Source organism: Bos grunniens, chromosome 1 (genome assembly GCF_055505025.1).
Source record: "Bos grunniens cultivar Pamir isolate PY7600 chromosome 1, Bosgru_T2T1.0, whole genome shotgun sequence".
Lineage (NCBI taxonomy): Eukaryota > Metazoa > Chordata > Mammalia > Artiodactyla > Bovidae > Bos > Bos grunniens.
In genome coordinates, this window is record NC_141165.1 from 84801712 (window position 1) to 84826423 (window position 24712).

General features: G+C 46.3%; 1 protein-coding gene across 14 annotated transcripts; it reads left to right on the forward strand.

Moving 5' to 3' along the window:
- Positions 1-126: 126 nt before the first annotated feature.
- On the forward strand, positions 127-24565 carry LOC147379792 (uncharacterized). 14 transcript variants are annotated; one of them, XR_015163658.1, is made up of 7 exons: positions 127-239; positions 426-671; positions 2073-2177; positions 10848-10929; positions 18451-18515; positions 23103-23211; positions 24337-24450. XR_015163658.1 is itself a non-coding variant. In XM_086399490.1 (6 exons), exons 2-5 carry the CDS (start codon positions 453-455, stop codon positions 18510-18512), a joined length of 441 nt encoding a protein of 146 aa, XP_086255616.1. In that variant the 5' UTR covers positions 127-239; positions 426-452; the 3' UTR covers positions 18513-18515; positions 24337-24565. The 14 variants fall into 14 exon arrangements, 2 of the variants coding, with proteins under 2 accessions (XP_086255616.1, XP_086255604.1); XR_015163661.1 differs by having other exon boundaries at positions 10848-10902; XM_086399490.1 differs by lacking the exon at positions 23103-23211 and having other exon boundaries at positions 10848-10902; positions 24337-24565.
- Positions 24566-24712: the final 147 nt, after the last annotated feature.

Here is a 24712-nt window from a genome sequence, read left to right on the forward strand (position 1 = left end):
GGGAGCAAATTCTCAGGACCCGCTGAGTCAAACTCCAGCACTTGGGGTTCAGCGATGGTTTAACACAGCCTCCAGGTGATTTGAGTTTGAGAACCACTTTAGGGTGGGCACCATGATAGGCTGCTCAGACTCCCTTGGAAAGAAGGCTTCATCATCCCCACTGCTGGGAGAATTGCTAGACAACAGCCTCCATTCTTGGCCCTGTGAGATTGGAGCTGAAGAAATCCACTGGGAGCAAGGTCTCATTGCACTCTGGGGTGTCCCACAGTGGGCGAATGAGTGATCAACGTAGGGATATAAAATGTCTGGCCCTTCCTTCAGTGCTGGATTTACTGCAGTCCTCCTCCCAGACTCCAAGCCCCTGGAGTCAGCTGAAGCCTCAACTTTTTTCATGCAATCCTGCCTCCATGCCCTCCCTCCCACAGGTGTGGATCCTAACAGCTCTGCCCCAGATGCTGATCTTCATCTCGGAGTTCACTCCCCAGAGAGCCCTTTCTGCAGCAGCCCCGGAGGCCTCAGCCACCGGGTCGTCTGCAGCAGCACCATCTGCTTTGTCCTCACCACAGTGTCTCACTCACTCACTCACTCACTCACTCACTCTGTGCGGAGCCGAGAAGTCCAAGCGCATTTCTGTTCAGTGGTCAGGCCCGCCCTGGATCTCCGTATCACAGGTGGGGCTCAGAGAGGTGACACTGGAGGATCAGGGTTGGTCTGTATGAGGCCTGTATCACTGTCTACCAGGCTTCCATCTACTCTTCCTCCTGTATCCCAGGGGTGCCCCATTCAAGAGGCTTGCTGGGGTTGGGGTGGGTTGTAGAGAGACCAGGAGCAGGGTCCCAGAAACTCATCAACACACTTGAGGAAGTACCGGGTTGACACCAGGCTTCCCACAGTCACTCCCCAGAGCAGCAGGCAGGGCTACTGAGCCTCTCAGACAGTGCTGAGGGAAAGGAAGCACATGCATAGCTCTAACACAAAGCCAAAAATGATGAGCGCCAGGAATAACACAGGAGAGGGGGCCCTGAGGGGACCAAGGGAGAGGCTGCAAGGCAGGGGAGGTGCAGGACACCAGGCGGGGACCCGGGAAGAGCCTGGGATGAGGGTGGCAGCCGGGCCCCAGGGATGAGCCCAGAGCCCAAACAGGTCTGTGGGGACAGCTGCCCTGAGGGACTGAGTCGGGGAGCCCTGGGGTGGGGAAGGCTTGCCCAAACCCAGAAGGCAATGGCAACAGCTGTAGCTCATGCCCAGAAAATGCAAGCTGAGTCCAGGCCTCTCCACCCTCCTGGGAGATGTGCGGTGGGGAGGGAAGGGCAGGGGACTCAGAATCAGACGCTCTGGCCACATCTCAGCTCTGCCACTTGCTAACTGTGAAGCTTTGAGCCAGTAATTTAATATTGGTAAGCCCCGTATTCCTCATCTGTTAAATTGGTGCAGTATGTGCTTCTTTCAGTTTTTCATTAGGTTTACATAATATGAGAGATGTAAAAAGCACCTGGAACAGAGGAGGCCCACAATGTTTATTCCATCCTGTTTCACTTGTGGCCAATGACTTGGAAATGAACACGAAATGGCCACAATTACCCTTGAAATCGACTCAATGGACATGAGTTTGAGCAAACTCCAGGAGATAGTGAAGTACAGGGAAGCCTAGTGTGCTGCAGTCCATGGGGTCGTAAAGAGTAGGACACGACTGAGCAACTGAACAACACCCCTGAAATCAGGCAGGTCATACCAAATGGGCCCAACCTGCAAAATGTTCTTACCCATCCTTGGATAATTACTCCAAAACATCAATTCTTTAAAAAAAAATTCTGTAGTGAAATAAATTTGAGTTGCCCTACAATAAAAATAGACATAATTCTCTCCTGCGGGACTTCTCAGAGACTTTAATATGTACACAAGAACACTGTGAATCTCTGAGAAAGGAATCCAGTGTGAGTCTAGGCTTTTCCAAACATTTGTCCAAAAAACCTTTTGACTCTGTCCACAAAACCTTTTTTTTTTTTTTTTTCTAAATAGCCATTAATATGTTCTGAGAGATGCTGAGCTAAGCTCATTCCATTACTTTACAGATGGAAAACTGCAGCCCAGAGGAAGGAATCAGCATACTCAGGGTAGAGAAACAGAGCGGTGATGAGAAGCCAGCCTTCCACCATTTCCGGGAGCCTGGAAAAACGGTAGGAGATATTTCCTGACATTCTGGAGCAAGACGGGGTGGGGCGGGTACTGGTGGGCAAATGGTGTGGTGGGGCTTGGCTCCTCCGGCTGACTCGGGTCATGTGACAGCCCACTGCCATTCACAGCCATGTTATTAGAGAGCTCCTGATGATCCTGGTCCCTTCGTATTTTGCTGCACCTGTGTCTGCCTGAGCTTCTCATCAGAATTTTCTGTGTGATCTGAGCCGGGTACCTAGCTCTTCCCTCAGCCTCGTTGCCAGCAAAGGCTCCATGAAAATAAGACGTGTGTCAGTGACCAGTGGTGCCGTCATTCTCCACACTGGGGGCGCTGGGGGGAGGGGCAGAGAAACGGACAGGGGACAGCTTGGCACCAAGGCCACTTACAGGCATGAAGAGAATAAAAGGTCCTCTCTTCCCTCTGCCTGGAAAGCTCTCCTTCCCCTAGCCATATGGGCAGAGATACCCAGCTTCTTCCAGCAAGCGTTTCCTTCTGCATGCTCAGGCAAGACTGAGCTGATTGATAATACTTTTAACTAAGAACAGACATTTGGCAGCTAGAGTCAGGCGCTCCTAAGAGCCTCTGCTATTCATGCACTAGGCAGGTGGTCTTTGGGCTCCAGGGATTGTCAGAAAGGGAGGGGCCTTCCAACAGCACAGCCAATTAGCCAGCCAGCCAAATAACCAACCAACCAGCAAGCTGCCCATTTATCCAACTATATATCTAAGAGAACTAGGCAAAGAATGCTAGTAACAGTGATGTACTGGTAGGTTTAACCACTGGCAATCTGGGGGGAAAAACCCTGGTTTGTGGTGTTTGCCCATTTCTGTGGTGTAAATATTCTCACTGTGGTTGAATTCATGTTATCGTGATGTCATCAATGTAGAGTCAAGAAAGATGCCCAGTAGCCTGCTTTTAGATGGTTTATCCACCACATAGATAAAGATAACCTCAATAGCATAGATAATTGCAAAACCGTGTAAAATTATTAGGAATTGGGATGTTTTAAGTATTGGTTATTTTTACTCTTAAGGTAATTTACCTAATTGAAAGCTTATATAGTGATGGTTGTACTAAGCAATCTAAAAGATAACTCATCACTAATTCCAATGTGGGGGTATATGTGCATATAGGGGTAGGAGGCAGATCGGCAGAAATTCTCAGGAGACCACCTGGGCATTCTACAGTTTAACTTGATTCTGACACTATCTACCCAGAGATAGCATCAGATCCCCCAGGTTTAAGGGCTCAGTACTACAAAAATGCCCTGAACCCAGCTTGAGACATCAGTCACAAGTCCAGATTGTCAACTATGATTGTGACCAAATGGTTGTAGATCAGAGGTTCCCACAACCCTACTTCCTGAGTTCAGTTAGTTTGCTAGAGCAGTTCACAGAACTCAAACATTTTACTTATTAGATTACAAGTTTATTATAAAAAGATATAACTCAGGACCAACAGATGAACAAGATGTCTAAGGTGAGGTATGGGAGAAGGAATCCCATGTCCTCTCCAGATGTGTCATTCTACCTGATTCTCCATGTGTTCCATCAGGAAACTCTCCAAACCCTATCCCCTGGGGATTTGTGCAGGCTTCATGTATAGGTATGATTGATTAAATCATTGGCCACTGGAGACTGGTCCAACCTCTAGCCCCTCTCCCTCCCCAGGGGCCAAGGGGCAGGAGAGGTGGCATTGAAAAGTCCAACCTCCAATCACAGGGTTGTTTCCTCTGGCAACCAGGTCCTATCCTTAGATTACCTAGGGCTATCCTTAAAGTCACCTCATTAAAGTAACAAAAGACACCATTATCTCTCTGCCATTTACGGGTTTTAGAAGCTCTGTGCTAGAAGCAGGGACTATTATTATAAATCACAATATCACACAACCAGATGGCAAAATTTTTGACAAATTATCAGCTCTTGCAAGCTGATATGAGCCAGCTCCAGCACAAAGTAGATTTGGGACATAGGTCTTTACTGGGGACAGGCATTGAAAGGGGATTTCTAATGATATGACAGCCAGAAGTTTTAAATCTGTACTGGAGGAAGATGACCAGTCTAATTTAGCTGAGTCTGAGTTCATGTGATTGCCCTGATACAGGCCTTCCAGCATTCTTTGGACTGGGCATTCATTATGTCCTCCATTTCTGGGAATTTACATTATTCCTTCTGTTTTCTTACTTGTCTTATTTTCTCCCTTTGGTACTATCCTCCCTACTACTTTCTTTGATATCTCTTTCTAGAACTCCTGTTGGACCTTCTGAAATGACATTCTAATTTATTGTTTTATTGACATATAGTTGATTTACAGTGTTGTATTTATTAGTTTCTGCTGTAAAGTGATTCAGTTATATATATATGTATACATTTTATTTTTAAATTATTCATGTATTTGTTTATTTTTGGCTGCTCTGGGTCTTCGTTGCTGTGTGCAGGGCTTCTCTGGTTACAGTTCAGTTCAGTTCAGTCTCTCAGTCATATCCAACTCTTTGCGACCCCATGGACTGCAGCACACCAGGCCTCCCTGTCCATCACCAACTCCCGGAGTTTACCCAAACTCACGTCCATTGAGTCAGTGATGCCATCCAACCACTTATCCTCTGTCGTCCCCTTCTCCTGCTTCCCTCAATCTTTCCCAGCATCAGGGTCTTTTCAAATGAGTCAGCTCTTCACATCAGGTGGCCAAAGTATTGGAGTTTCCGCTTCAACATAAGTCCTTCCAGTGAACGCCCAGGACTGATCTCCTTTAGGATGGACTGGTTGGATCTCCTTGCAGTCCAAGGGACTCTCAAGAGTCTTCTCCAACACCACAGTTCAGAAGCATCAATTCTTCGGTGCTCAGCTTTCTTCACAGTCCAACCCTCACGTCCATACATGACCACTGGAAGAAGTACTACTAGTTACAGTAAGCGAGGGTTATTCTTCATTGCGGTGTTCAGGATTCTCATCGCAGTGGCTTCTCTTCTGCGAAGCACAGGCTCTAGGGGAACAGGCTTCAGTAGTTGTGGCACACGGGCTTAGTTGCTCTGAGTCATGTGGACTCGTCCTGGACCAGGGATTGAATCCATGTCCCGGTGGCTCAGCAGTAAAGACTCTGCCTGCAATTCGGGAGGCGCAGGAGATGCAGGATCAATCCCGGGGTTGGGAAGATTCCCTGGAGGAGGAAATGGCAACCTACTCCAGTATTCTTGCCTGGAGAATCCCATGGACAGAAGGAGCCTGGCGGGCTACAGTCCATGGAGTTGTGAAGAGCTGGACACGACTAAAGGGACATTGCAGCAACAGCCCTTGCATTAGCCAGCAGATTCATATCTACTGTACCACCAGGGAAGCCCCATTTTTTTGAAAATTTTTTTCCATTATGGTTTATCACAGGATATTAAATAGAGCTCTTTGTGTAATACAGTAGGACCTTGTTTATCCACTCTACATATAATAGTTTACATCTACTAACCCTAAACTCCCAATTCTATCCCTCTCCACGCAACCCCCATCCCCGCCCCTTGGCAGCCACAGGTTCATTTGCGATGTTGGTGAGTCTGTTTCTGTTTTGCAAATAAGTTCATTTGTGTCACATTTTAGATTTCACATATAAGTGATATATTACATTTGTATTTCTCGGACTTCACTTAGTATGATAATCTCTAGGTCTGTCTATGTTACTGCAAATGACATTATTTCATTTCTTATTGCTGCATGTTATTCCATTTTGTGTGTATATATATATATATATATATATTACTACATCTTTATCCATTTATCTGTTGATGGACATCCAGGTTGTCTCCATGTCTTGGCTATTGTGACTAGTGCTGCTATGAACATACGGGTGATCTCCGATGGCCTTGGCCTGTGATGACTTGGAGCGGGGGCTTGGTTCCCAACCAGAGACTGGGCGGGGTCAAGGTGGTGAAAGCACTAGACCAGTGGTCAGCAACAAGGGCCCTGGCCCTTCAGCTTTGTAGAAAAGAATCTCCACGAGGACAAAAAGCAGTGAAGCAAGTAAAGTATTTCTTAGGAGGAAAAAAGTACAGTATGTGTGGCTAGACACATGGTCAGACTCACAGGGAGAGTCCCCGAATTGCTGCACCCACATGGCAGCTTAAATCACTTATTTAGGGGCGTTTCTGCCAGTTTTCCTTTGACCAATCACTTTGATTTGGTTCACAGTCCATATCTGTTGTATCTCAGGATCCTTCCATGTGTGCGCACACATCTTTTAGCCAAGACGGATCCTACCAAAAAGGCGTCTGAGTAGAACATCCCTTGACATGACTCCCTTTGGCCCTCAGGAAGCTTTTCCTGTGCATGTGTGGTTGGAGAGGTCTCCTGACTTTAGAACAAGAATATGTGGTCTGGACAGGATCCAGCCTCCTCCCTTAATTGCCCTGCTATTCTTGTCTTGGCATTTTGGTCAATAGAGAATAAATCTCCAATTGCTTTCCCCTAGGGGTCCCATCTGCCTCCTGTCTCAGGGATACACATACCTGTTTGAATTATTGTTTTATCTGGATATAAGCCCAGAAGTGGGATTGCTGTATCATATGGTAGCTCTATTTTTAGTTTTCTGAGGAACCTTTATACTGCTTTCCATAGTGGCTATACCATTTACATCGCCACCAGCAGTGCAGGAGGGTTCCCTTTTCTCCACACCCTCTCTGCTGCTGCTGCTGCTAAGTCGCTTCAGTCGTGTCCGACTCTGTGCGACCCCATAGACAGCAGCCATCTGGCTCCCCCATCCCTGGGATTCTCCAGGCAGGAACACTGGAGTGGTTTGCCATTTCCTTCTCCAATGCATGAAAGTGAAAAATAAAGTGAAGTCGCTCAATCGTGTCCTACTCCTAGCGACCCCATGGACTGCAACCCACCAGGCCCCTCTGTCCACGGGATTTTCCAGGCAAGAGGACTGGAGTGGGTTGCCATTGCCTTCTCTAGCATTTGCTTTTGTTAGATTTTTAAATGATGGCCAATCTGACTGGTGTGAGGTTTTACCTCATTGTTATCTTGATTTGCATTTCTGTAATAATTTGCAATGTTGATTATAGCAATTATTATCATATAAAATAATTAGTATCTTGTACCTGTTGACCACCTGTATGTATTCTTTAAAGAAATGTCTATTTAAGTCTTCTGCCCATTTTTCAGTTGGATTGTTGTTGTTGTTATAAGAGCTGTTTGTATATTTTTGAAATTAAGCCCTTGTTGGTCTCAACATTTGCAAGTATTTTCTCCCAGTCTGTAGGTTGTCTTTCACTTTGTTTTTGGTTTCCTTAGCTGTACAGAAGCTTGTAAGTTTGATTGAGTCCCATTTGTTTATTTTTGCCTTTGTTTCTATTGCCTTGGGAGACTGACCTAAGAAAACATTGGTACAATTTATGTCAGAGAATATTTTGCCTATGTTTACTTCTGAGTTTTATGGTATCATGTCTTTAAATATTCATTTATTTATTAATTTTTGGTTACACTGGGTCTTCTTTGCTGCTGAGGGCTTTCTCCAGTTGCAGTGTGCAGGATTCTCATTGCAGTGGTTCTCTTGATGAGGAACACAGGCTCCAGGGTGCACAGGCTTCAGCAGTTCTGTGCGTGGGCTCAGTAGTTGTAGCTCGTAGGCTCTAGAGCACAAGCTCAGTAGTTGTGGCACATGGGTTTAGTTGCTCGTGGCATTCAGGATCTTCCCAGATCTCTAGGTCCTCAGAGATCACACCTCTGTCCCCTGCATTGCAAGGCAGATTTTTAACCACTGGACCACCAGGGAAGCCCAGTGTTATGTCTCATATTTAAGTCTTTAAGCCCTTTTGAGTTCATTTTTGTGTATAGTATGAAAAGTGCTAGTTGCTCAGTCGTGTCTGACTCTTTGTGACCCCATGGACTCTAATCCGCCAGGCTCTCCTGTCGATGGAATTCTCCAGGCAAGAATACCGAAGTGAGTTGCCATTTCCTTCTCCAGGGTATCTTCCCGACCCAAGGATCAAACTTGGGTCTCCTACATTACAGGCAGATGCTTTACTATCTGGCCACCAAGGAAGCAAACTATGAGGGTGTGTTCTAACTTCATTGATTTACATGTGGCTGCCCAACTATCCCAACACTACTGGTTGAAGGAACTGTCTTTTTTCCACTGTAGATTGCCTCCTTCATCAAAGATTGATTGACCATGGTTGTGTGGGTTTATTTCTGGGCTTGCTGTTCTATTCCATTAATCCATATGTCTGTTTTGCCAATATCACATTGCTTTGATAACTGGAGCTTTGTAATATTGTTTGAAGGCTGGGAGTCTTGTGCCTCTAGTTTGGTCCTTTTTTCTCAGGATTACTTTGGCAATTCTGGGCCTTTTATTGACCAAAAGTCAATATTTTTTCTGTTGACTTAAAAAATATTTGCAACCCAAGAGTTGAGATTTATGTTTTATTCAGTGGAAATTTGGGGGACTTCAAGCTTGGGAGACAGCATCTCAGGTAACCCTGAGAGAACTGCTCTGAGGAGGCAGGGCAGGGTGTGGGAGGAATCAGGTTATATTGAAGTTTGCAACAAAGGGCAGACAGTCTGAACATCAAAAGTATTTTTGTGAATTAAAGAGAAGGGGACGCAGAGGACGAGATGGTCAGATGGCATCACTGAGCCAATGGACGTGCGTTTGAGCAAGTTCTGGGAGATGGTGAAGGACAGGGAAGCCTGGTGTGCTGGAAGCCTGGTCATAGTCAGACACGACTGAGCAACAAGATATCTCAAGTTAAGGAACTTATTGCCTCTCTGTGTATAGGAAGATGCAAGAGTCTGGGCTCACTGAAATCATTCCTTTCATATGCATTTCAGGTATCTGGGGCCAGTATCCTGTGTTTTCACATCCTGAGTTCCTCAGTGCTTCAGCTTAATAGCTGCTGATCACTGGTATTCTCCTTCTCCAGTGCCCCAAAGGGCTGGAATCACTGATGACAATGACATTCTTATTTATTGACATGGCAGGAAATATTCCAATTCTTAGTTCTATATAAATCTTAGGATTGTTTGTTCTAGTTCTGTGAAAAATGTCATGGGTAATTTGATTGGGATCACATTAAATGTGTAGATTGCTCTGGGTAGCTTGGCCATTTTAATAATATTAATTCTTCTAATCAAAAAGCGTGGGACATCTTTCCATTTATCATATCAAATCATCTTCAATTTAATTCATCAATATCTTATAGTTCTTAGCATATAGGTCCTCCACTGACTTGATGAGGTTCATTCCTACATATTCTAACTTTTGATCCAATTTTATTTATTTTATAATTTTATTTGTTTATTTTTGGCTATCCTGGGTCTTCATTGCTGCCTCAGGCTTTCCTCTAGTTGTGGTGAGTGGGGGCTACCCTCTACTTGCAGTGTGCAGGCTTCTCACCGCTGTGGCTTCTCTCGCTGTGGAGCATGGACTCTAGGGTACTCGAGCTTCAGTAGTTGGGGCTCTTGGGCTCTATAGCACAGGCTCCATAGTTGCAGCACATGGGCTTAGCTGTTCTGAGGCATGTAGAATCTGCCTGGATCAAGGATTGAACCTGTTTCTCCTGCTTTGACAGACAGATGCTTTACCACTGAGTCATCAGGGAAGCCCTTGATGCAATTTTAAATGAGATTGTTTTCTTACTTTCTCTTTCTGATATCTTATGAATAGTGTAAGGAAATGCAACAGATTTCTGTACGTTAATCTTGGATCCTGCTACCTTACTGAATTCATTTATTACTTTTAATAGCTTTTATATTGAGTCTGGAGGGTTTTCTATATGTAGTGTGTCATCTGCAAACACAATCTAATTTAAAAAGACTTTACTGCTTTCCACCTTTGTTTCTCACCCCCTCCCAGTTTCTGGTGATTTTTCTCAAATGTATCATCCAACCCTATTATTAAATTTTTTATTTTAGTATCATTTCTAATTTCCAAGAATACGTTATGATCTCTGGCTGTTCCTTTTTAAAATAGCTTCTATTTGTGTCTCATGAATTCAGTACCATCTCATCTTTTCTGAAGATATTATCATTAATTTTGACATTTTCTTTATCTCTTGGTATTATCTGCTTCTTCTGGGTGTCTTTTCCTGATTGTTTCGGTCTCTGTGTTTTATGTTGGAAGTTTCTCTCAAATATTTGCTGGAACTTGACTGTGCCTTTGTGTCCAAATGTTATGGGAAACTCAGGCACAGGTGGGATTAGAGACTGGCCAGCTGCTTTGTGGGGTGATCAGGTAGTCCATGGTATTTCTACTCAGGGCCCCCAAAGTCAATAGCTGCAGGTATTCTTGGGCATTTGAGTTTCTCTGGAGAATGCAAAGCTTCTCCTCCTCCTGCCAGCCCAAGTCAGACCCCTAGCTTTGCGGAAGAGGTTGTGGAAGGCTCATCTGTCAGGTTGCAGATTCTTGTGCTCCTTAGGTCCTAAGAATCCACAGATTCTTAGTCTGTGGTCCTTAGGGTTTCATCACTGCCCCGCACCCTCCTCTCAGCTCTCCCTGGTTCATTATTCAGAAAACCAAGTTCCAGTCTCCTGCCAGATTGCAGAAGGGGTACTCATTGGTGGGGATCTGGGCCAGGACTAGTTCTCTTTATACAGATTTTCAATATCCCCTCCCTGCTTTCAGCACCATTTCCCTGATTCCACTCCCATCTTTCCTAACTAGTGCCTCCCACTTTTGTTCCTCACAGGGGTTCTGCCAGGTGGACCAAATCCCTTCATGCTGGTACCCTCTGCCTTCAGACAGTAAGACTTGGGCTTTTCTACTAGCTGGTAAATTATTCCTCGTCCCTCTGTCTACTTCCAACCTTCATATATTGTGGTCTGGAGCTACAGACAACTCCTTGCTTCATCAGACTAGGAGTTCTATTCTAGGTTTTTGGTTTTTGGAGGAGGGGAAAGGATACAATATGTCCTGACTTAGCCATCCTGAAACCACAAATCTGACTCTCAGATGGATGGCTCATAACTGATCTCTCCCCTCAACTCTAACAGTATGTTTGAAACTTACGTTTGGTTGTTTTTTTTTTTTAAAGAAAACCTCACATTTGTCATCACCAAGACACGACTTTTTCTGCTCCTCTAAAAAAAATAAAAGGACTGCTTCTCTCTAAGTGTTCTCTATCTTAAAAAAGTAAAAGTCGCTCAGTCATGTCCAACTCTTTGCGATCCCATGGACTGTAGCCTGCCAGGCTCCTCTGTCCAGGGAATTCTCCAGGGATCAATACTAGAGTAGATTGCCATTCTCTTCTCCAGGGGATCTTCCAACCCAGAAATCAAACCTGGGTCTCCTGCATGGCAGGCAGATTCTTTACCACTAGTGCCATTGGGAAGCCCCATCTTAATAAAGGCATCTAGCAAATTGCTCGAGCCAAAAACAAGCTGTAATCCCCCTCTTTAATTCATCCCAGCCTGTCTGCAGCCCTTTTCCTTGGCAAGGCCTGGCTGCTTCCCCTTCAAAATATATCTTGTTCTTTGATTTCTTATTCCACCTTAACTGGTCACCAACCCAAGCCTCCATATTTTTATCACCATTTGCCTAAGCTATTTTATCACCTCCTAACTGGTCTTCCTCCTGACACACTTGACCACCTATAGTCTACTTTCTATACAATGACCAGATCATGTCACTTCCCTAATTCAAATTCTTCCCATCCCACTTTGTATAAAAGCTTCACTCCTGCCAGTAGCTGATGAGGCCCCCCTGATAATGGCCTCTCATTCTGCTCCTCTCCCTGCCCAGCCCTCTCCTGTGCCCTCAGCTACTCTGGCCTTCTGATGGTCCTTCCCCGGTGCCTTTGTTCTTGCTGTTCCCTTTGCCTGGCATCCTCCTCCCCCAGATTTCACAGGGCTGCCTCCTCCGTGCTCCGTTCCTGGTTCAGATGGCACCTATTTCCCTGCCCATTCTCTCTAAAGCAGCACCTCCCGCTACAGTAGTAGTAGCGGTAGTGTTAGTCGCTCAGTCATGTCCAACTCTGTGCAACCCACGGACTGTAGCCCACCAGGCTCCTCTGTCCATCGGATCTTCCAGGCAAGAATACTGGAGTGGACTGCCATTCCCTTCTCCAGAGGATCTTCCTGACACAGGGGTCAAACCTGGGTCTTCTGCATTGCAGGCAGATTCTCTACTGTTTGAGCTACAGGGAAGACCTTCCCACTACAGTAACTATCAAATCCCCTTTATTCCTCTTGCCACCATGAAAGATGATCTTGTTTGTCTATTGGTTTCTTTCTTTATCATCGATCTCCTCCTTTAGAAGAGAAGCTCCATGAGGGCAGGGACTGTGTCTGTCTTGATCACTACTATATCTCTAGTGCCTCAAACAGTATGTGATACACAGTAGGAACCAAATAAAGACTTGGTGAATGAGAGAATAGTTGGGAGCCAGGAGTCCTTTGCTATTGTACCAGTTCTATGACTTTCAAGCGAGGTGAGCTTAAGCAAAGAACTTGACCTCTCTGAGATTCCATTTTCCTCATAGGTACCATGGAGATAAAAACACACTGCTGTAAGGCTAAATGAAGTTGTGAAAGTGAAGACCCTCTCTAAGCACGTGTTTATGAACCATGAAGTCTTCTGAACGTGTACAGAAAGGTTCGCATTTGCAAACTTCCCCAGTAGCTCCGTTTATCCAAAGAGGGAGTAGAACTGAAAGGAAGGCTGGGAAGAGAAGAGGGTAACTGAGTTTAATACCCTTGTTTCAGAGAGAAAGCCCCGCTGCCATTTGTCCAGCGAGAAGCAGCTGGGTGGTGTGTCTATAGTAGTTACACACCCAGACCTGAGGCTTGCGGGGCTCCTGTGCTACCCCTGCAAGCTGAACCCAGAGGACGTCCGTCAACCTGGTGTCAGTCTGTGACCAAAGACCTCCTGGATTCAGGTCCAGAGCACCTGTAGTATTTGTTGATGGCATTTTTTAAAGAAAAATCAGAGGAAACATCATCTGACATAGTATCTATTATCTTGGTTGGGTCAGGATGGTTCTTTCTCCATTTTGTGGAGATCATTAATCTTTTTAAAAATGTTGACTAGTTTTTTCTTAAAGGATATTGCCTTTTGCTTTCTAATGTGGCTTTTACTAATCCCCCTCCCTTCTTAGGGTTTCTGCCCACATGTGTGTCTTGATCTGGGAGTGGAACCACAATCAAATCCCTGCAGCAGCATGAGTTTGCATCAAGCCCCTTTTCACAACCTTTCAGGCCAAGCCCAGCCTGATGTCTCTTCCCCAAACCATCCCCCGCTTCCTGGGTTTGTGTTTGCCTCTGGGATGCCCAGTGTGACCTTCTATAGTACTTTGTACAGGAAGTTGCAATTACCACACGGAAAGTGGGGAAGGGAGAGTGATGAGAGTATGAAATGGATTTTCATACGATCGTGATCCTACAGTCTTTTGAAAGGAGCCTCCTTCCTAGAAGTAGGCAGAGCATCCAGAACTAGAACCTGAAAATGCTCAGGTGTCAATGCGGTTAGTTGTAAAGGGCAGAGAAGGAACTTAGAGATCAAAAATCCCAGGGTTATCAGGGACACAAAGGTCAGGCTATGTGAGCTCCCATCTGTTGCTCAACATTCATCTCGTATCCTCTCAAAAGAGGCTGCAAGCCTCTGCTAGCATACCTCTGGTGATGTGGAGCTCACTACCTCTCTAAGCATCTCTTTCCCACTCTACCTGCACCTTAGGCTCTTCCTCCTTGCTCCTAGTGAGTAGGGCTAATAGAACATTTGATGGCATCCTCCAGTTAGATACTGGGAATTTTGTGGGCAAAACAGTGGCCACAGGGACTGTTGAGCCCCAGGAACTCATTTAGCTTGATGAAAGGACTAATGTAAGCGCAGGGTATTCATTAAATGGGGACACAGAGGGAGCTTTCCTGCCTTGAGTGTTGTTTATTCCCAGGCCTCCGCCCATCTCCCCCAGTTCAGCTCTGAGTCTGTGTCTTCCCAGTTGCCCAGTGCCCTCCCATCCCTTCCTTTGGCCCTAACTGGGATTCTGTGGTGTGGGCAACTCTGGGCCTCTCTCCACTCTTCCCTCTCACTCCCCAAATCCACTGGTGTCATTTTTCTTTGCTGCCTCAAGTCGTGAGCACGGTGTTGACTTATTCATGCAGTCAAATGACAAAGACTGAATGAGCAGCCGCCATGTGCCAACACTGTGTCAGGTGCTGGGAGCACAAGGGAGCCAGGGTTCCTGCCTTCCAGGTGTGCACAGATTACTGGCAGAGTTGGAAGACTGACAGGGCAGCAAGATTACAGTGGTGTCTGGGCAACAGACCCATGGGTGCCACATGACCCAGCCTTTTGTGGCATTTCCCATTATGTGGTCCAGCAGCCAAAATTAAATGCAAGAGCAAGGTCAGTCTCTACTTATGTTCATGAAAAGGGGAGCAGGTGATCCCATTCATAACCCCCTGCCACCAGTGTCTCCATCTCTTACACTTTCTGGAAAACTCCTCACACATCACGGCATGCCCCCTGTGCTCTGGATCTCTCACTCATGGCTCTTATCTTAAAACAGGTCCTAGCACTTCTTTGTCCTTTCCCCCAAAAGTCCATGCCTCACAGCTGCCTGCCAAGGGGCTCCTGGACTCCTGCTTCCCTCTGCAGGTTGAGACAGGGGTTATAGGATACTCTAAGTCAGAGGGTCACGGTGCAGGAGATGGCGCCCACTGTTTGGCATGACTGCTTTCTCATACAAGAAATCCTTGACACATGAAATTCTCCACATTGTTACAGTTCAGTTCAGTTCATTTCAGTTCAGTCACTCAGTTGTGTCCGACTCTTTGCAACCCCATGAATCGCAGCACGCCAGGCCTCCCTGTCCATCACCAACTCCTGGAGTTCACTCAAACTCATGTCCATCGAGTCAGTGATGCCATCCAGCCATCTCATCCTCTGCCGTCCCTTTCTCCTCCTGCCCCCAATCCCTCCCAGCATCAGAGTCTTTTCCAATGAGTCAACTCTTCGCATGAAGTGGCCAAAGTACTGGAGTTTCAGCTTTAGCATCATTCCTTCCAAAGAAATCCCAGGGCTGATCTCCTTCAGAATGGACTGGTTGGATCTCCTTGCAGTCCAAGGGACTCTCAAGAGTCTTCTCCAACACCACAGTTCAAAAGCATCAATTCTTCGGCACTCAGCTTTCTTCACAGTCCAACTCTCACATCCATACATGACCACTGGAAAAACCATAGCCTTGACTAGATGGACCTTTGTTGGCAAAGTAATGTCTCTGCTTTTGAAAATGCTATCTAGGTTGGTCATAACTTTTCTTCCAAGGAGTAAGCGTTGTTACAGAGGGATGCACAAGTCTGGTGATGACAAAGGAGGGATATCTAATTTCAGATGGGGTTCAGAGAAGGCTTCCTCCAGCCCTGAGCTGAGCCGTTATGGAGGAGCAGAGAGTGGGAAGGAAGAAAGAGAGCAAGGAGCAGGGAGGGGGCCTAAAGACAGAGCCATGCTGACTTTGGGCTCATTTTGGGAAACACAGGACTGGGCCATTTGTTTGCTCATCTTCAGAGATTGTTGACTAGAAAGACTGGATGTGGATCAAATCAGGCTCTTCCCGTGAAGGCAATCCCACAGACTTGAGGCAGGCAGCTGTTCTCTGCACTTCATACATTTTCCAGTTCCTTCTCTTCTGGTACCAAGTGACTGCAACTGCAGGCTTCAGACTCCCCCACTAAATAGGTAGGTCAAGGGTAGTCAGCTCTACCCCATTTGCCTCATCCAGACTCTCTGCCTGGGGTCTTCCCCCTGACTTGGTGACTCCCTAGAATATGAAGATGCCAGGTTGGATTTTATTTTTATGTATTTATTAAAGTATAGTTGATTTAAAATATTGTGTTTAGGTCTTTAGCAAAGTGATTCAGATATATATATATATATATATATATATATACACACACACACACACACACACACACACACATTTCCAGTTATTTTCTGTTATAGGTCTTTGTAAGATTCAATATAGTTCCCTGTACTGTACACGAAATCTTTGTTGCATATCTATTTTATGCTTACTATTTTGTATCTGTTAATTTTGTATCTCACACTGCTAACTTATCCCCCTCCCTTTCCATGTTGGTAACCATAAGTTTGTTTTCTTCTCATTCAGTTTTGGCTGCTCTGGGTCTTTGCTGCTGCACGCGGGCTTTCTCTAGTCGCAGCGAGCAGTGGGTGCTCCTCGTTGTATACAGGCTTCTCACTGCAGTGGCTTCTGTCGTGGAGCACGTGCTCTAGGTGGACGGGCTCAGTAGTCGTGGCACACGAATTTTGTTGCCCTATGGCATGTGGAATCTTCCCAGACCAGGGATGGGATCAAACCTGTGTCCCCTGCATTGGCAGGATGATTCTTGCCCACTGTACCATCAGGAAAGTCCCGTAAGTTTGTTTTCTATGTCTGTGAGTCTTCTTCTGTTTTGTATGTATATTCATTGGTATTATTTTTCAGATTCCAAATATAAATAATATAATATTTGCCTTTCTCTGCCTGACTTACTTCACTTAGTATGATAATCTCTAAGTCTGTCCATGTTGCTGCAAATGGCAATATTTTGTTCTTTTTAATGGCTGAGTAATATTCCATACCACATCTTCTTTATCTATTCATCTATTGATGGACATTTAGGTAGATTCCTTGCTTTGGCTACTGTAAATAGTATTGCTATGAACATTGGGGTGCGTGTATCTTTTCAAATTAGAGCTTCATCTTTCCTAGGAGTGGGATTGCTGGATCATATGGTAGTTCTAGTTTTAGTTTTTTAAGGAACTTCCATACTGTTTTTCATAGTGGCTGCACCAACTTAACATTCCCCACAACTTAACACTCCCTCACTAGCATTTATCATTTGTAGGCTTTTTGATGATGGCCATTCTGACTGGTGTGAGGTGTTGCTTGCTTCATTGTGGTTTTTATTTGCATTTCTCTAATAATGAGAGAAATTAATTATCTCTTCATTGCCAGCTGGTCATTTGCATGTCTTCCTTTAAGAACTATCTAAGTCTTCTACCCATTCTTTGACTAGATTGTTTGTTTTTGATACTGAGTTGTATGAGCTCTGTGTGTATGTGTGTGTATATATATGTGTGTGTGTACTGCTCATATCACACAGAGTGTGGTATATTAGCTCTCCAAGGATTGAACTTGAGCCCCCTGCATCAGAAGCACAAAGGTTTAACTACTGGACTGCCAGGGAAGTCCCTATATATTTTGGATATTAACCCCTTGTTGCCTGTAATATTTACAAACATTTTTTTCTCATTCCTTAGGTTGTCTTTTTGTCTTGTTTATGGTTTCCTTTGCTATGCAAAAGCTTTTAAGTTTAATTAGGTCCCATTCATTAGGTTTTAAAGTATATTAATCCATAACTGAATCTACTCACTTTAGACTGGCAATCATATAGGCTGAAACACATTCTAAGAGATCTACATTTTTTTACTCCTCTCCCCACATTCTGTGTTTTTGATGTTCTACTTCTTCATGTTTATCCTTTTGCTACTGTTGTGGTTATCATAGCTTGTACAGTTTTGATTACATTTTAACATATGTACTGGCTTATTTAAGTGATCTTCAGTCCTTTATGGGACTTCCCCAGTGACTCACAGAGTCGGACACGCTGAAGTGACTTAGCAGCAGCAGCAGCCAGTGGCTCAGTGGTAAAGAGTCCACCTGCAATACAGGAGAAGCAGAGACACAGATTTGACCCCTGGGTCAGGAAAATCCCATGGAGAGGGAAATGGTAACCCACTCTTGTGTTTTTGCCTGGAAAATCCCATGCACAGAGGAGCCTGGCGGGCTACAGTCCACAGGGGTCATAAAAGAGACACAAACGAGCGACTAAATAACAACAATCCTTTATATTAATTTGCCTTTCCTATTGTGATTTTCCCTTTCCTATAGATTCTTATTTCTTTTCTAACTAGAAAAGATCTTTCAATATTTCTTGTAGGGTAGATGTAGTATTGTCGTATTCTTTTAGTTTTTGCTTGTCTGAGAAATTCTTTCTCTCTCTGACTATTCTAAATGATAATCTTGCTGGGTAGAGTATCCCAGGTTACCTGTTTCCCTCTCAAGACTTTGAATATAACATGCCACTCCCTCTGGCCTGCAAGTTTGTATAGAGAAGTCAGCTGATTTTCTTTTTTTTTTTTTTGAGGTTCCAGTTTTCTCCCAAGAGAAAAACTGACTCTCTTTTCTCTTGCTGCGTTTAGAGTCTTCTCCTTAATTTTTGCCATTTTAATTGGGAGTAGTTCCTCTACTTTTTCATTGTACTTAACTTCCTCTGTCTCTTTGAATTTAGGAGCATTGGTTACCTACTGTGGTCTTGAAGAGCTGTTTTCATGTGGGACCATCCCCGTGTAGATGGTGAGTCCAGTATTATTGGTGCAAGGGCTGTTGGGTATGGATGCCATCTGGGTCTCTCCTCAGAGTGTGCTGGCCATCACCACCCTTAGCAGCAGGTGTGATTGGCATTGTGGTCACCAGAGCCTGCAATGGATGTTGGGCAGGGCCTCCTCTTTCCCTTGTGGCTATTGTAGCCCTGTCAGGGGTGGGGGTCTGCTCCCAAGTTATTGGAGTAGAAGCCATGAGGCTCTGTTGCCATTGAATGCATGCTCTGTCTGAACAGAGACAGTCACTGAAGCAGGTGAGCCTTGTGTGGTCACAGAACCCATATGCCACCTGTGCAGCATCCATGGTTCTGCCCAGAAGCAGACCAAGGTCATGTCCATTTCTCCATTGTGTTTGTCTGAACCTAGTGCTAGGCTGTGGTGTGGACAGGTTGGTGCTGGGGGTTGAGGTGCTGTGGCTGCAGGAATTGAGGTGGTAGATGCTGCTGCCCCCTTGGCAGGTTTCTCCCGGGACATGTGTGCCCCAGGTGTGACTTCAAGCTGAGGTGTGGGGTGGGAGATGCTGAACCACTGCAAACACCCCCCAGGGGCTGTCCACCTGAGGCAGTCTCTGTGGCCCCACCTGGTATGCGCTCTGACAAAGCTGGATGTAGCCAGACCCGCACCCACCATGTGCAGGCCAAGAAAGCCTGCCCCTGCCATGAGCGTGCTGACAGGCTCCAAGGTTCAGACTAGACCACACCCCAGGCCCTCCAGGCTGTCTCCATGTAGCTAAACTGAGTCCTCCAGGGCCCATTTGCCTGAGATTCAGCGCCTAGCAGCTGCATTTACTAGCAGCCCAGTCTGGCAGGCGTTCTGGATGGGCTGAGGCTGTTGGCACCAGTCCGTCTTCACACTGACTGTGAGCAAGCCAGCATACACCCCAGCCCCTCTATCTGTCCCACTGGACCTCCCAACAGGCAAGGGGGCTCCCCAGGGCCAGAGCCTGCCCATGCGGAGCCTCTCTCTTTTATAGATCCCTCCCAGGGGATTTGGCCCCATTCTGATATCTTTTTTTTTTTCTTCCCTACCTGGTTACGTGGAGATCTTTCTTGCAGCTTTGTTTGTATGAGAGTTGTTCTGCCAGGCTCCAGTGTGTTTTCTCCGAGAATCGTTCCACATGTACATTTTTTAAAAATGTGTTTATGGGGAGAAGTGAGCTCCACATCCTCCTACTCCACTATCTTGATCCTTCCTCCCCAACTTGAGTTCCAGCTAGGCCTTGAATTACAGACTCTGGTCCAACTCCTTTCTGTTACGAAGGATGCAAGTAAGGTTAGAGGTGGGATGTAAGTTGCTCTGGGTCACATGGCAAGTTGGTGGCTGTGCGGGGCAAGACTGAGAATCCTAGTAGCCCAAACCCCAGTGAGAACAAAGTCCTTAGCTCATACTTACCCACAGGGAATTTCCTCAGCCCTAGAAAGTGGTAGCTCCCTTTATTTATAGTAGTAATAGCCGCCATGGACCACCACTGGAATTCTGGTCCATGAATTGGGACCTGAGACTATGATACTTATGTTATTTCACTTAGTCCTCACAGCGGCCAGCAGATGGGTGTAATTGGGAGGCTCAGAGAGGTCAAGTATGTTCCCCCAGGGCTACACAGCTGTGGTCTCTCTCACCAGGGGTTGGGATTCTTATCGAGTCCTCCAGGCTGCATCCCTAACCCCTAGTCTGGATCCTAGGTTACCCCTCTGTGTGCACCCACAGCTCCCTCTCAGAGCACCTATGGCAGTAAGGCTGCCTCAGTGTGAGGATTTCCGCTGAAGTGGGGACTGGCTCATGCTCTTCACCACTGTGACCCCAGCATCTAACACACAGCGGGCGCTTGGTAAATATCCATGACACAGAAAGATGAACAGTGTCACGCTGGGCAATCGGCTTGGATGCCCCTCCTCCAAAGCCCATGCTCTCTGTACAGAACTGTTCCTCCATCCATCCCCCTCCAGTGAGCAGGAGGCAGCCCCAGCAGAGGCTCACAACTCTGACATCATCCCTGGCAACAGCAGATGCCCCCTTGGTTTGAGGAGGTTCCTAAACTTTGCAGAGCACCCCACCTGTCAAGATGGCCAAGGTCTTGCTCTTCCTGCCAAGTGGTGTCCCTACAACCTTGAGCCACACTTATGTCTTGGAAAGCACAGAGGCAGGTGGGCCACTGGGCTCCCACAGGGATTCAAGTCTGGAGGGAAGGAACTATAGACATGGCCTTGCTCCCAGCAGATGAGCTTCCCTGATTTTGCCATAGGATTGGCTTGGCACTGCAGAGCAAGCTGGGCTGTAACAGCAGAGCAGTGTCATCAGGGAGCCTGGGCTTCTGCTCAGAGACAGGGGCCAGAAAGCCCTGAAGAATGCAGAGCTGAAGCAGGTAATGCCCCCAACTGAAGGACTTGGAGAGAAAAAGCAAAGGGTAGTTCAGAGGAAAGCCAAGGAAGAAGATGCAGAAAGAGGGCAGTGGGCAAATGGGCTGCAGGGTTAGGGCTTCCAGAGTGGACGCTGGCGTGCTGCTCCAACTCCCCCTGGGGCAGCCTGTGTAGTGACTTGATGGGAAAAGGGCTGAAGGCCCTACCACCAGGCTCCAACCAGGGCTCCTCTGCGAGCTGGTTCCAGCTCCAGAGCTCTGTGCGGAACTGGCTGAGGCTTTCCCATAACTGCCTGAAAGCCCAGCTTTTCCCTGTCTGGTCCTGGTCTGGCTGTCTCCCACAGAACCCTCCCCAGAGAGCCTCTGGCACATAAGTCTCCACCTCAGCGCCTGCTTCCTGCAGGGTGGTGGTGGAGGGGGGAGCAGCAGAAGCCCTGTAGAGAGAGGTGGGGAGCAGTGTTAGATTGCAGCACACAGGCGTTTGGACACAGGATGAAACAGTGGGAGCCACAAATGGGAAGTTTCAAAGCACATGGGGTTACAGGAGGTCCCGGGAGTACCTGGGGAAGAAGGCTGGGCCTGGGAAGGCAGGAGGGAGAGGAGAGGTCATAGGGGCCCCCAGAGGGATGCTGGAAGGGAGGGGAGTTGTCACAGCTTTCTGGATTAAAGATAAGGTTAGTTTTTCTGAAAGGTGGGACGAGATGGACCCAAAACCTGTGAAGTTTTCTGTCCGAGACTGTGAACAAGGACTTACATATTTCAAAGCATGTTTTCACTTAGACTTGGAAGATTATAGACATCTCTGCCACTTTATGGCTCAGATCGTTGCCAACAAAAGAGGATTACCCACATCTCTGACAGCATGCCTTCCATCACAGAAATTCTACACACACCTAGCAGGAGCTCTTAGCTCAGCTTTGTGTTTTGGAGAAAGGCATACTCTGTGCTGTGGGAAGTGCCAGGCCCAGGCTGAATAGAGGGTTAGAGGGCTGGAGTTTCCTGGCTGCCTGGGATGTGAGAGGAGGCTTTCCTGAGAGACGGCAGGATGCTGTAATGGCGGGCGGGGTGAGACACTGGGTTCTTCCCAGGGCAGCTTAGTATGATTCTTGTCTTTCCTTTTGTTGATGTGGTATGTCACATTGATTTTGCATACGTTGAACCATTCTTGCAACCCTGGTACGAATCCAGCTAGATCATGGATTGATCCCTTTTATGTATTGATGGCTTGGTTTACTCATATTTTGTAGAGAATTTTTCATCCATATTCATCAAAGATATTGACCTGTGATTTTATTTGTAGTGTCTCTTACCTGGTTTTGTATCAGGGTGATGGTGGCTTCATAGAATAACTTTGGGAGTGTTCCCTCCTCTTTTAATCATTTGGAAGAGTTTGAGAAGGATCGGTGTAAGTCCTTCGTATGTTTGGTAGAATTCCCCAGTGAAGCCATCTGGTCCTGGACTTTTGTTTGCAGGTTTTTTTTAAAATCACAGATTCAATTTCACTTCTGGCAATCCATCTGTTCAAATTATCTGTTTCTTTTTGACTTGCTTTTGGCACCCTGAGGGTCTCCACACTGGGGCCAGAAATGCCCCAGGCTCCATGTTTCATGATACTGCTCAGGCCTGTGTACAGGAAGTGAGGCTCAGGGGAGGACTGGAACAAATCCCATCAGGGAAGGGGGCACTGGAGATGGCAGCTGGCCTCTAAGTCACTGAGTATGTGGGGTGCTCAACGTAGCTGCAGGGTCTGCATGGAGCAGACAGGTCTCCCTCAGAATGCGGGTACACCTGGAGACACCCTGGGAGCCGAGCCAGCCCCAGTTAAAGAAGCCTTCACGGCAGAAGGGTTTCTGATCTTTGCAGGCACTTCAGGGGGTAACCGGCCCACTCAATGTGTCCTGAGACACCTCCATTGGGCTCCCAGGTCGGGGGCTCAAGGCTCAGGCCACCCATCCAGGGTGAGACCCATGGGGGTGTGGGTCCACCTCTAGAGCAGCTCTGATTTGGAGGCCCTTTGGGAACTAGTCACATAAGCTGAAAGCTCAGATGAGATTTTAGCTGCCATAACTAAATCAGTAGGCTATAAGCAGAGGGGCGGGGGCTCAGGGAAGGCAATTGGATCTCTCTGGATTTTAAATACCAATCCAGCCCCCCCAGTTTGTCTGTATTCTTTTGCCTATCCCAATTTTGTTTTTTTTTTTTCAGTTCAGTCACTCAGTCACGTCCAACTCTTTGTGACCCCACGAACTGCAGCGCACCAGGCCTCCCTGTCCATCAACAGCTCTCAGAGTTTATCCAAACTCATGTCCATTGAGTGGGTGATGCCATCCAACCATCTCATCCTCTGTTGTCCCATTCTCCTCCTGCCCTCAATCTTTCCCAGCATCAGGGTCTTTTCAAATGAGTCAGCTCTTTGCATCAGGTGGCCAAAGTATTGGAGTTTCAGCTTCAACATCAGTCCTTCCAATGAACACCCAGGACTGATCTCCTTTCAGTCCAAGGGACTCTCAAGAGTCTTCTCCAACACCACAGTTCAAAAGCATCAATTCTTCGGTGCTCAGCTTTCTTCACAGTCCAACTCTCACATCCATACATGACTACTGGAAAAACCATAGCCTTGACTAGACAGACCTTAGTTGACAAAGTAATGTCTCTGCTTTTTAATATGCTGTCTAGGTTGGTCTTAACTTTCCTTCCAAGGAGTAAGCGTCTTTTAATTTCATGGCTGCAATCACCATTTGCAGTGATTTTGGAGCCCCAAAATAAAGTCTGCTACTGTTTCCACTGTTTCCCCATCTATTTGCCATGAAGTGATGGGACTGGATGCCATGATCTTAGTTTTCTGAATGTTGAGCTTTAAGCCAAACTTTTCACTCTTCTCTTTCACTTTCAACAAGAGGCTCTTTAATTCTTCAGTTTCTGCTATAAGGGTGGTGCCATTTGCATATCTGAGGTTATTGATATTTCTCCCAGCAATCTTGATTTCAGCTTGTGCTTCATCCAGCCCAGCGTTTCTCATGATGTACTCTGCATAGAAGTTAAATAAGCAAGGTGACAATATACAGCCTTGACGTATTCCTTTTCCTATTTGGAACTAGTCTGTTGTTCCATGTCCAGTCTAACTGTTGCTTCCTGACCTGCATACAGGTTTCTCAAGAGGCAGGTCAGGTGGTCTGGTATTCCCATCTCTTTCAGAATTTTCCACAGTTCATTCTGGGGGTGGGCGCATGCTAACAGTACTTTTTGAGTGAGTTTCAGTTTGGATGGTCATAAACCCAAGGTTGGTGACTGAGTGGAGGTCTGGGGTTTCTGCATTTGATTTTAACTTCCTGCTGTGAGCACACCAACGAATGCAGACAAACACGTTACTCCCAACAGAGCCAGGGCAGGGTGCTGCTCAGAGATTGAGGCTCGTCCCTTTACCCCCTTGTTTTCACAGATGAAAAAACTGAGCCAAGGTGGAAGGGGTTTACCCAGGGACCCCCAATCTCCTGGACACATCTAGGCCTCTGCAGAGTGGTATGCTAAAAAAAAATATTGGATGGCCTACAAGCAAGCATCTGATCATACACTGGGTTTAGGGATGACACTTAATGTACCCCAAATGGCTCATTTATTATTTTTAAAATGTGTTAAAAAAATAAAAATAAAAATGTTTTAAGTAGCAACTCTTAAGATTTCCCCTGCATTTATGTTTTATTTCTCAGCCTTACACATCTCTTTGCTTCCAACAACACTGTTTAGAGAGAGTTCTTGTTATCTATGTCTATAAATGAGGAAAGAGGTGATCCTGCTTGTCCAAGATGGCCCAGGGG

Coding starts and splice junctions, on each gene's coding strand:
- LOC147379792 (XM_086399478.1), top strand. CDS start 453: ATGCTGATCTTCATCTCGGAGTTCACTCCCCAGAGAGCCCTTTCTGCA. Junction 2,178..10,847: donor TCCGGGAGCCTGGAAAAACG/GTAGGAGATATT, acceptor TGTTCCTCACAG/GGGTTCTGCCAGGTGGACCA. Junction 10,930..18,450: donor TTGGGCTTTTCTACTAGCTG/GTAAATTATTCC, acceptor CTTTGAATTTAG/GAGCATTGGTTACCTACTGT.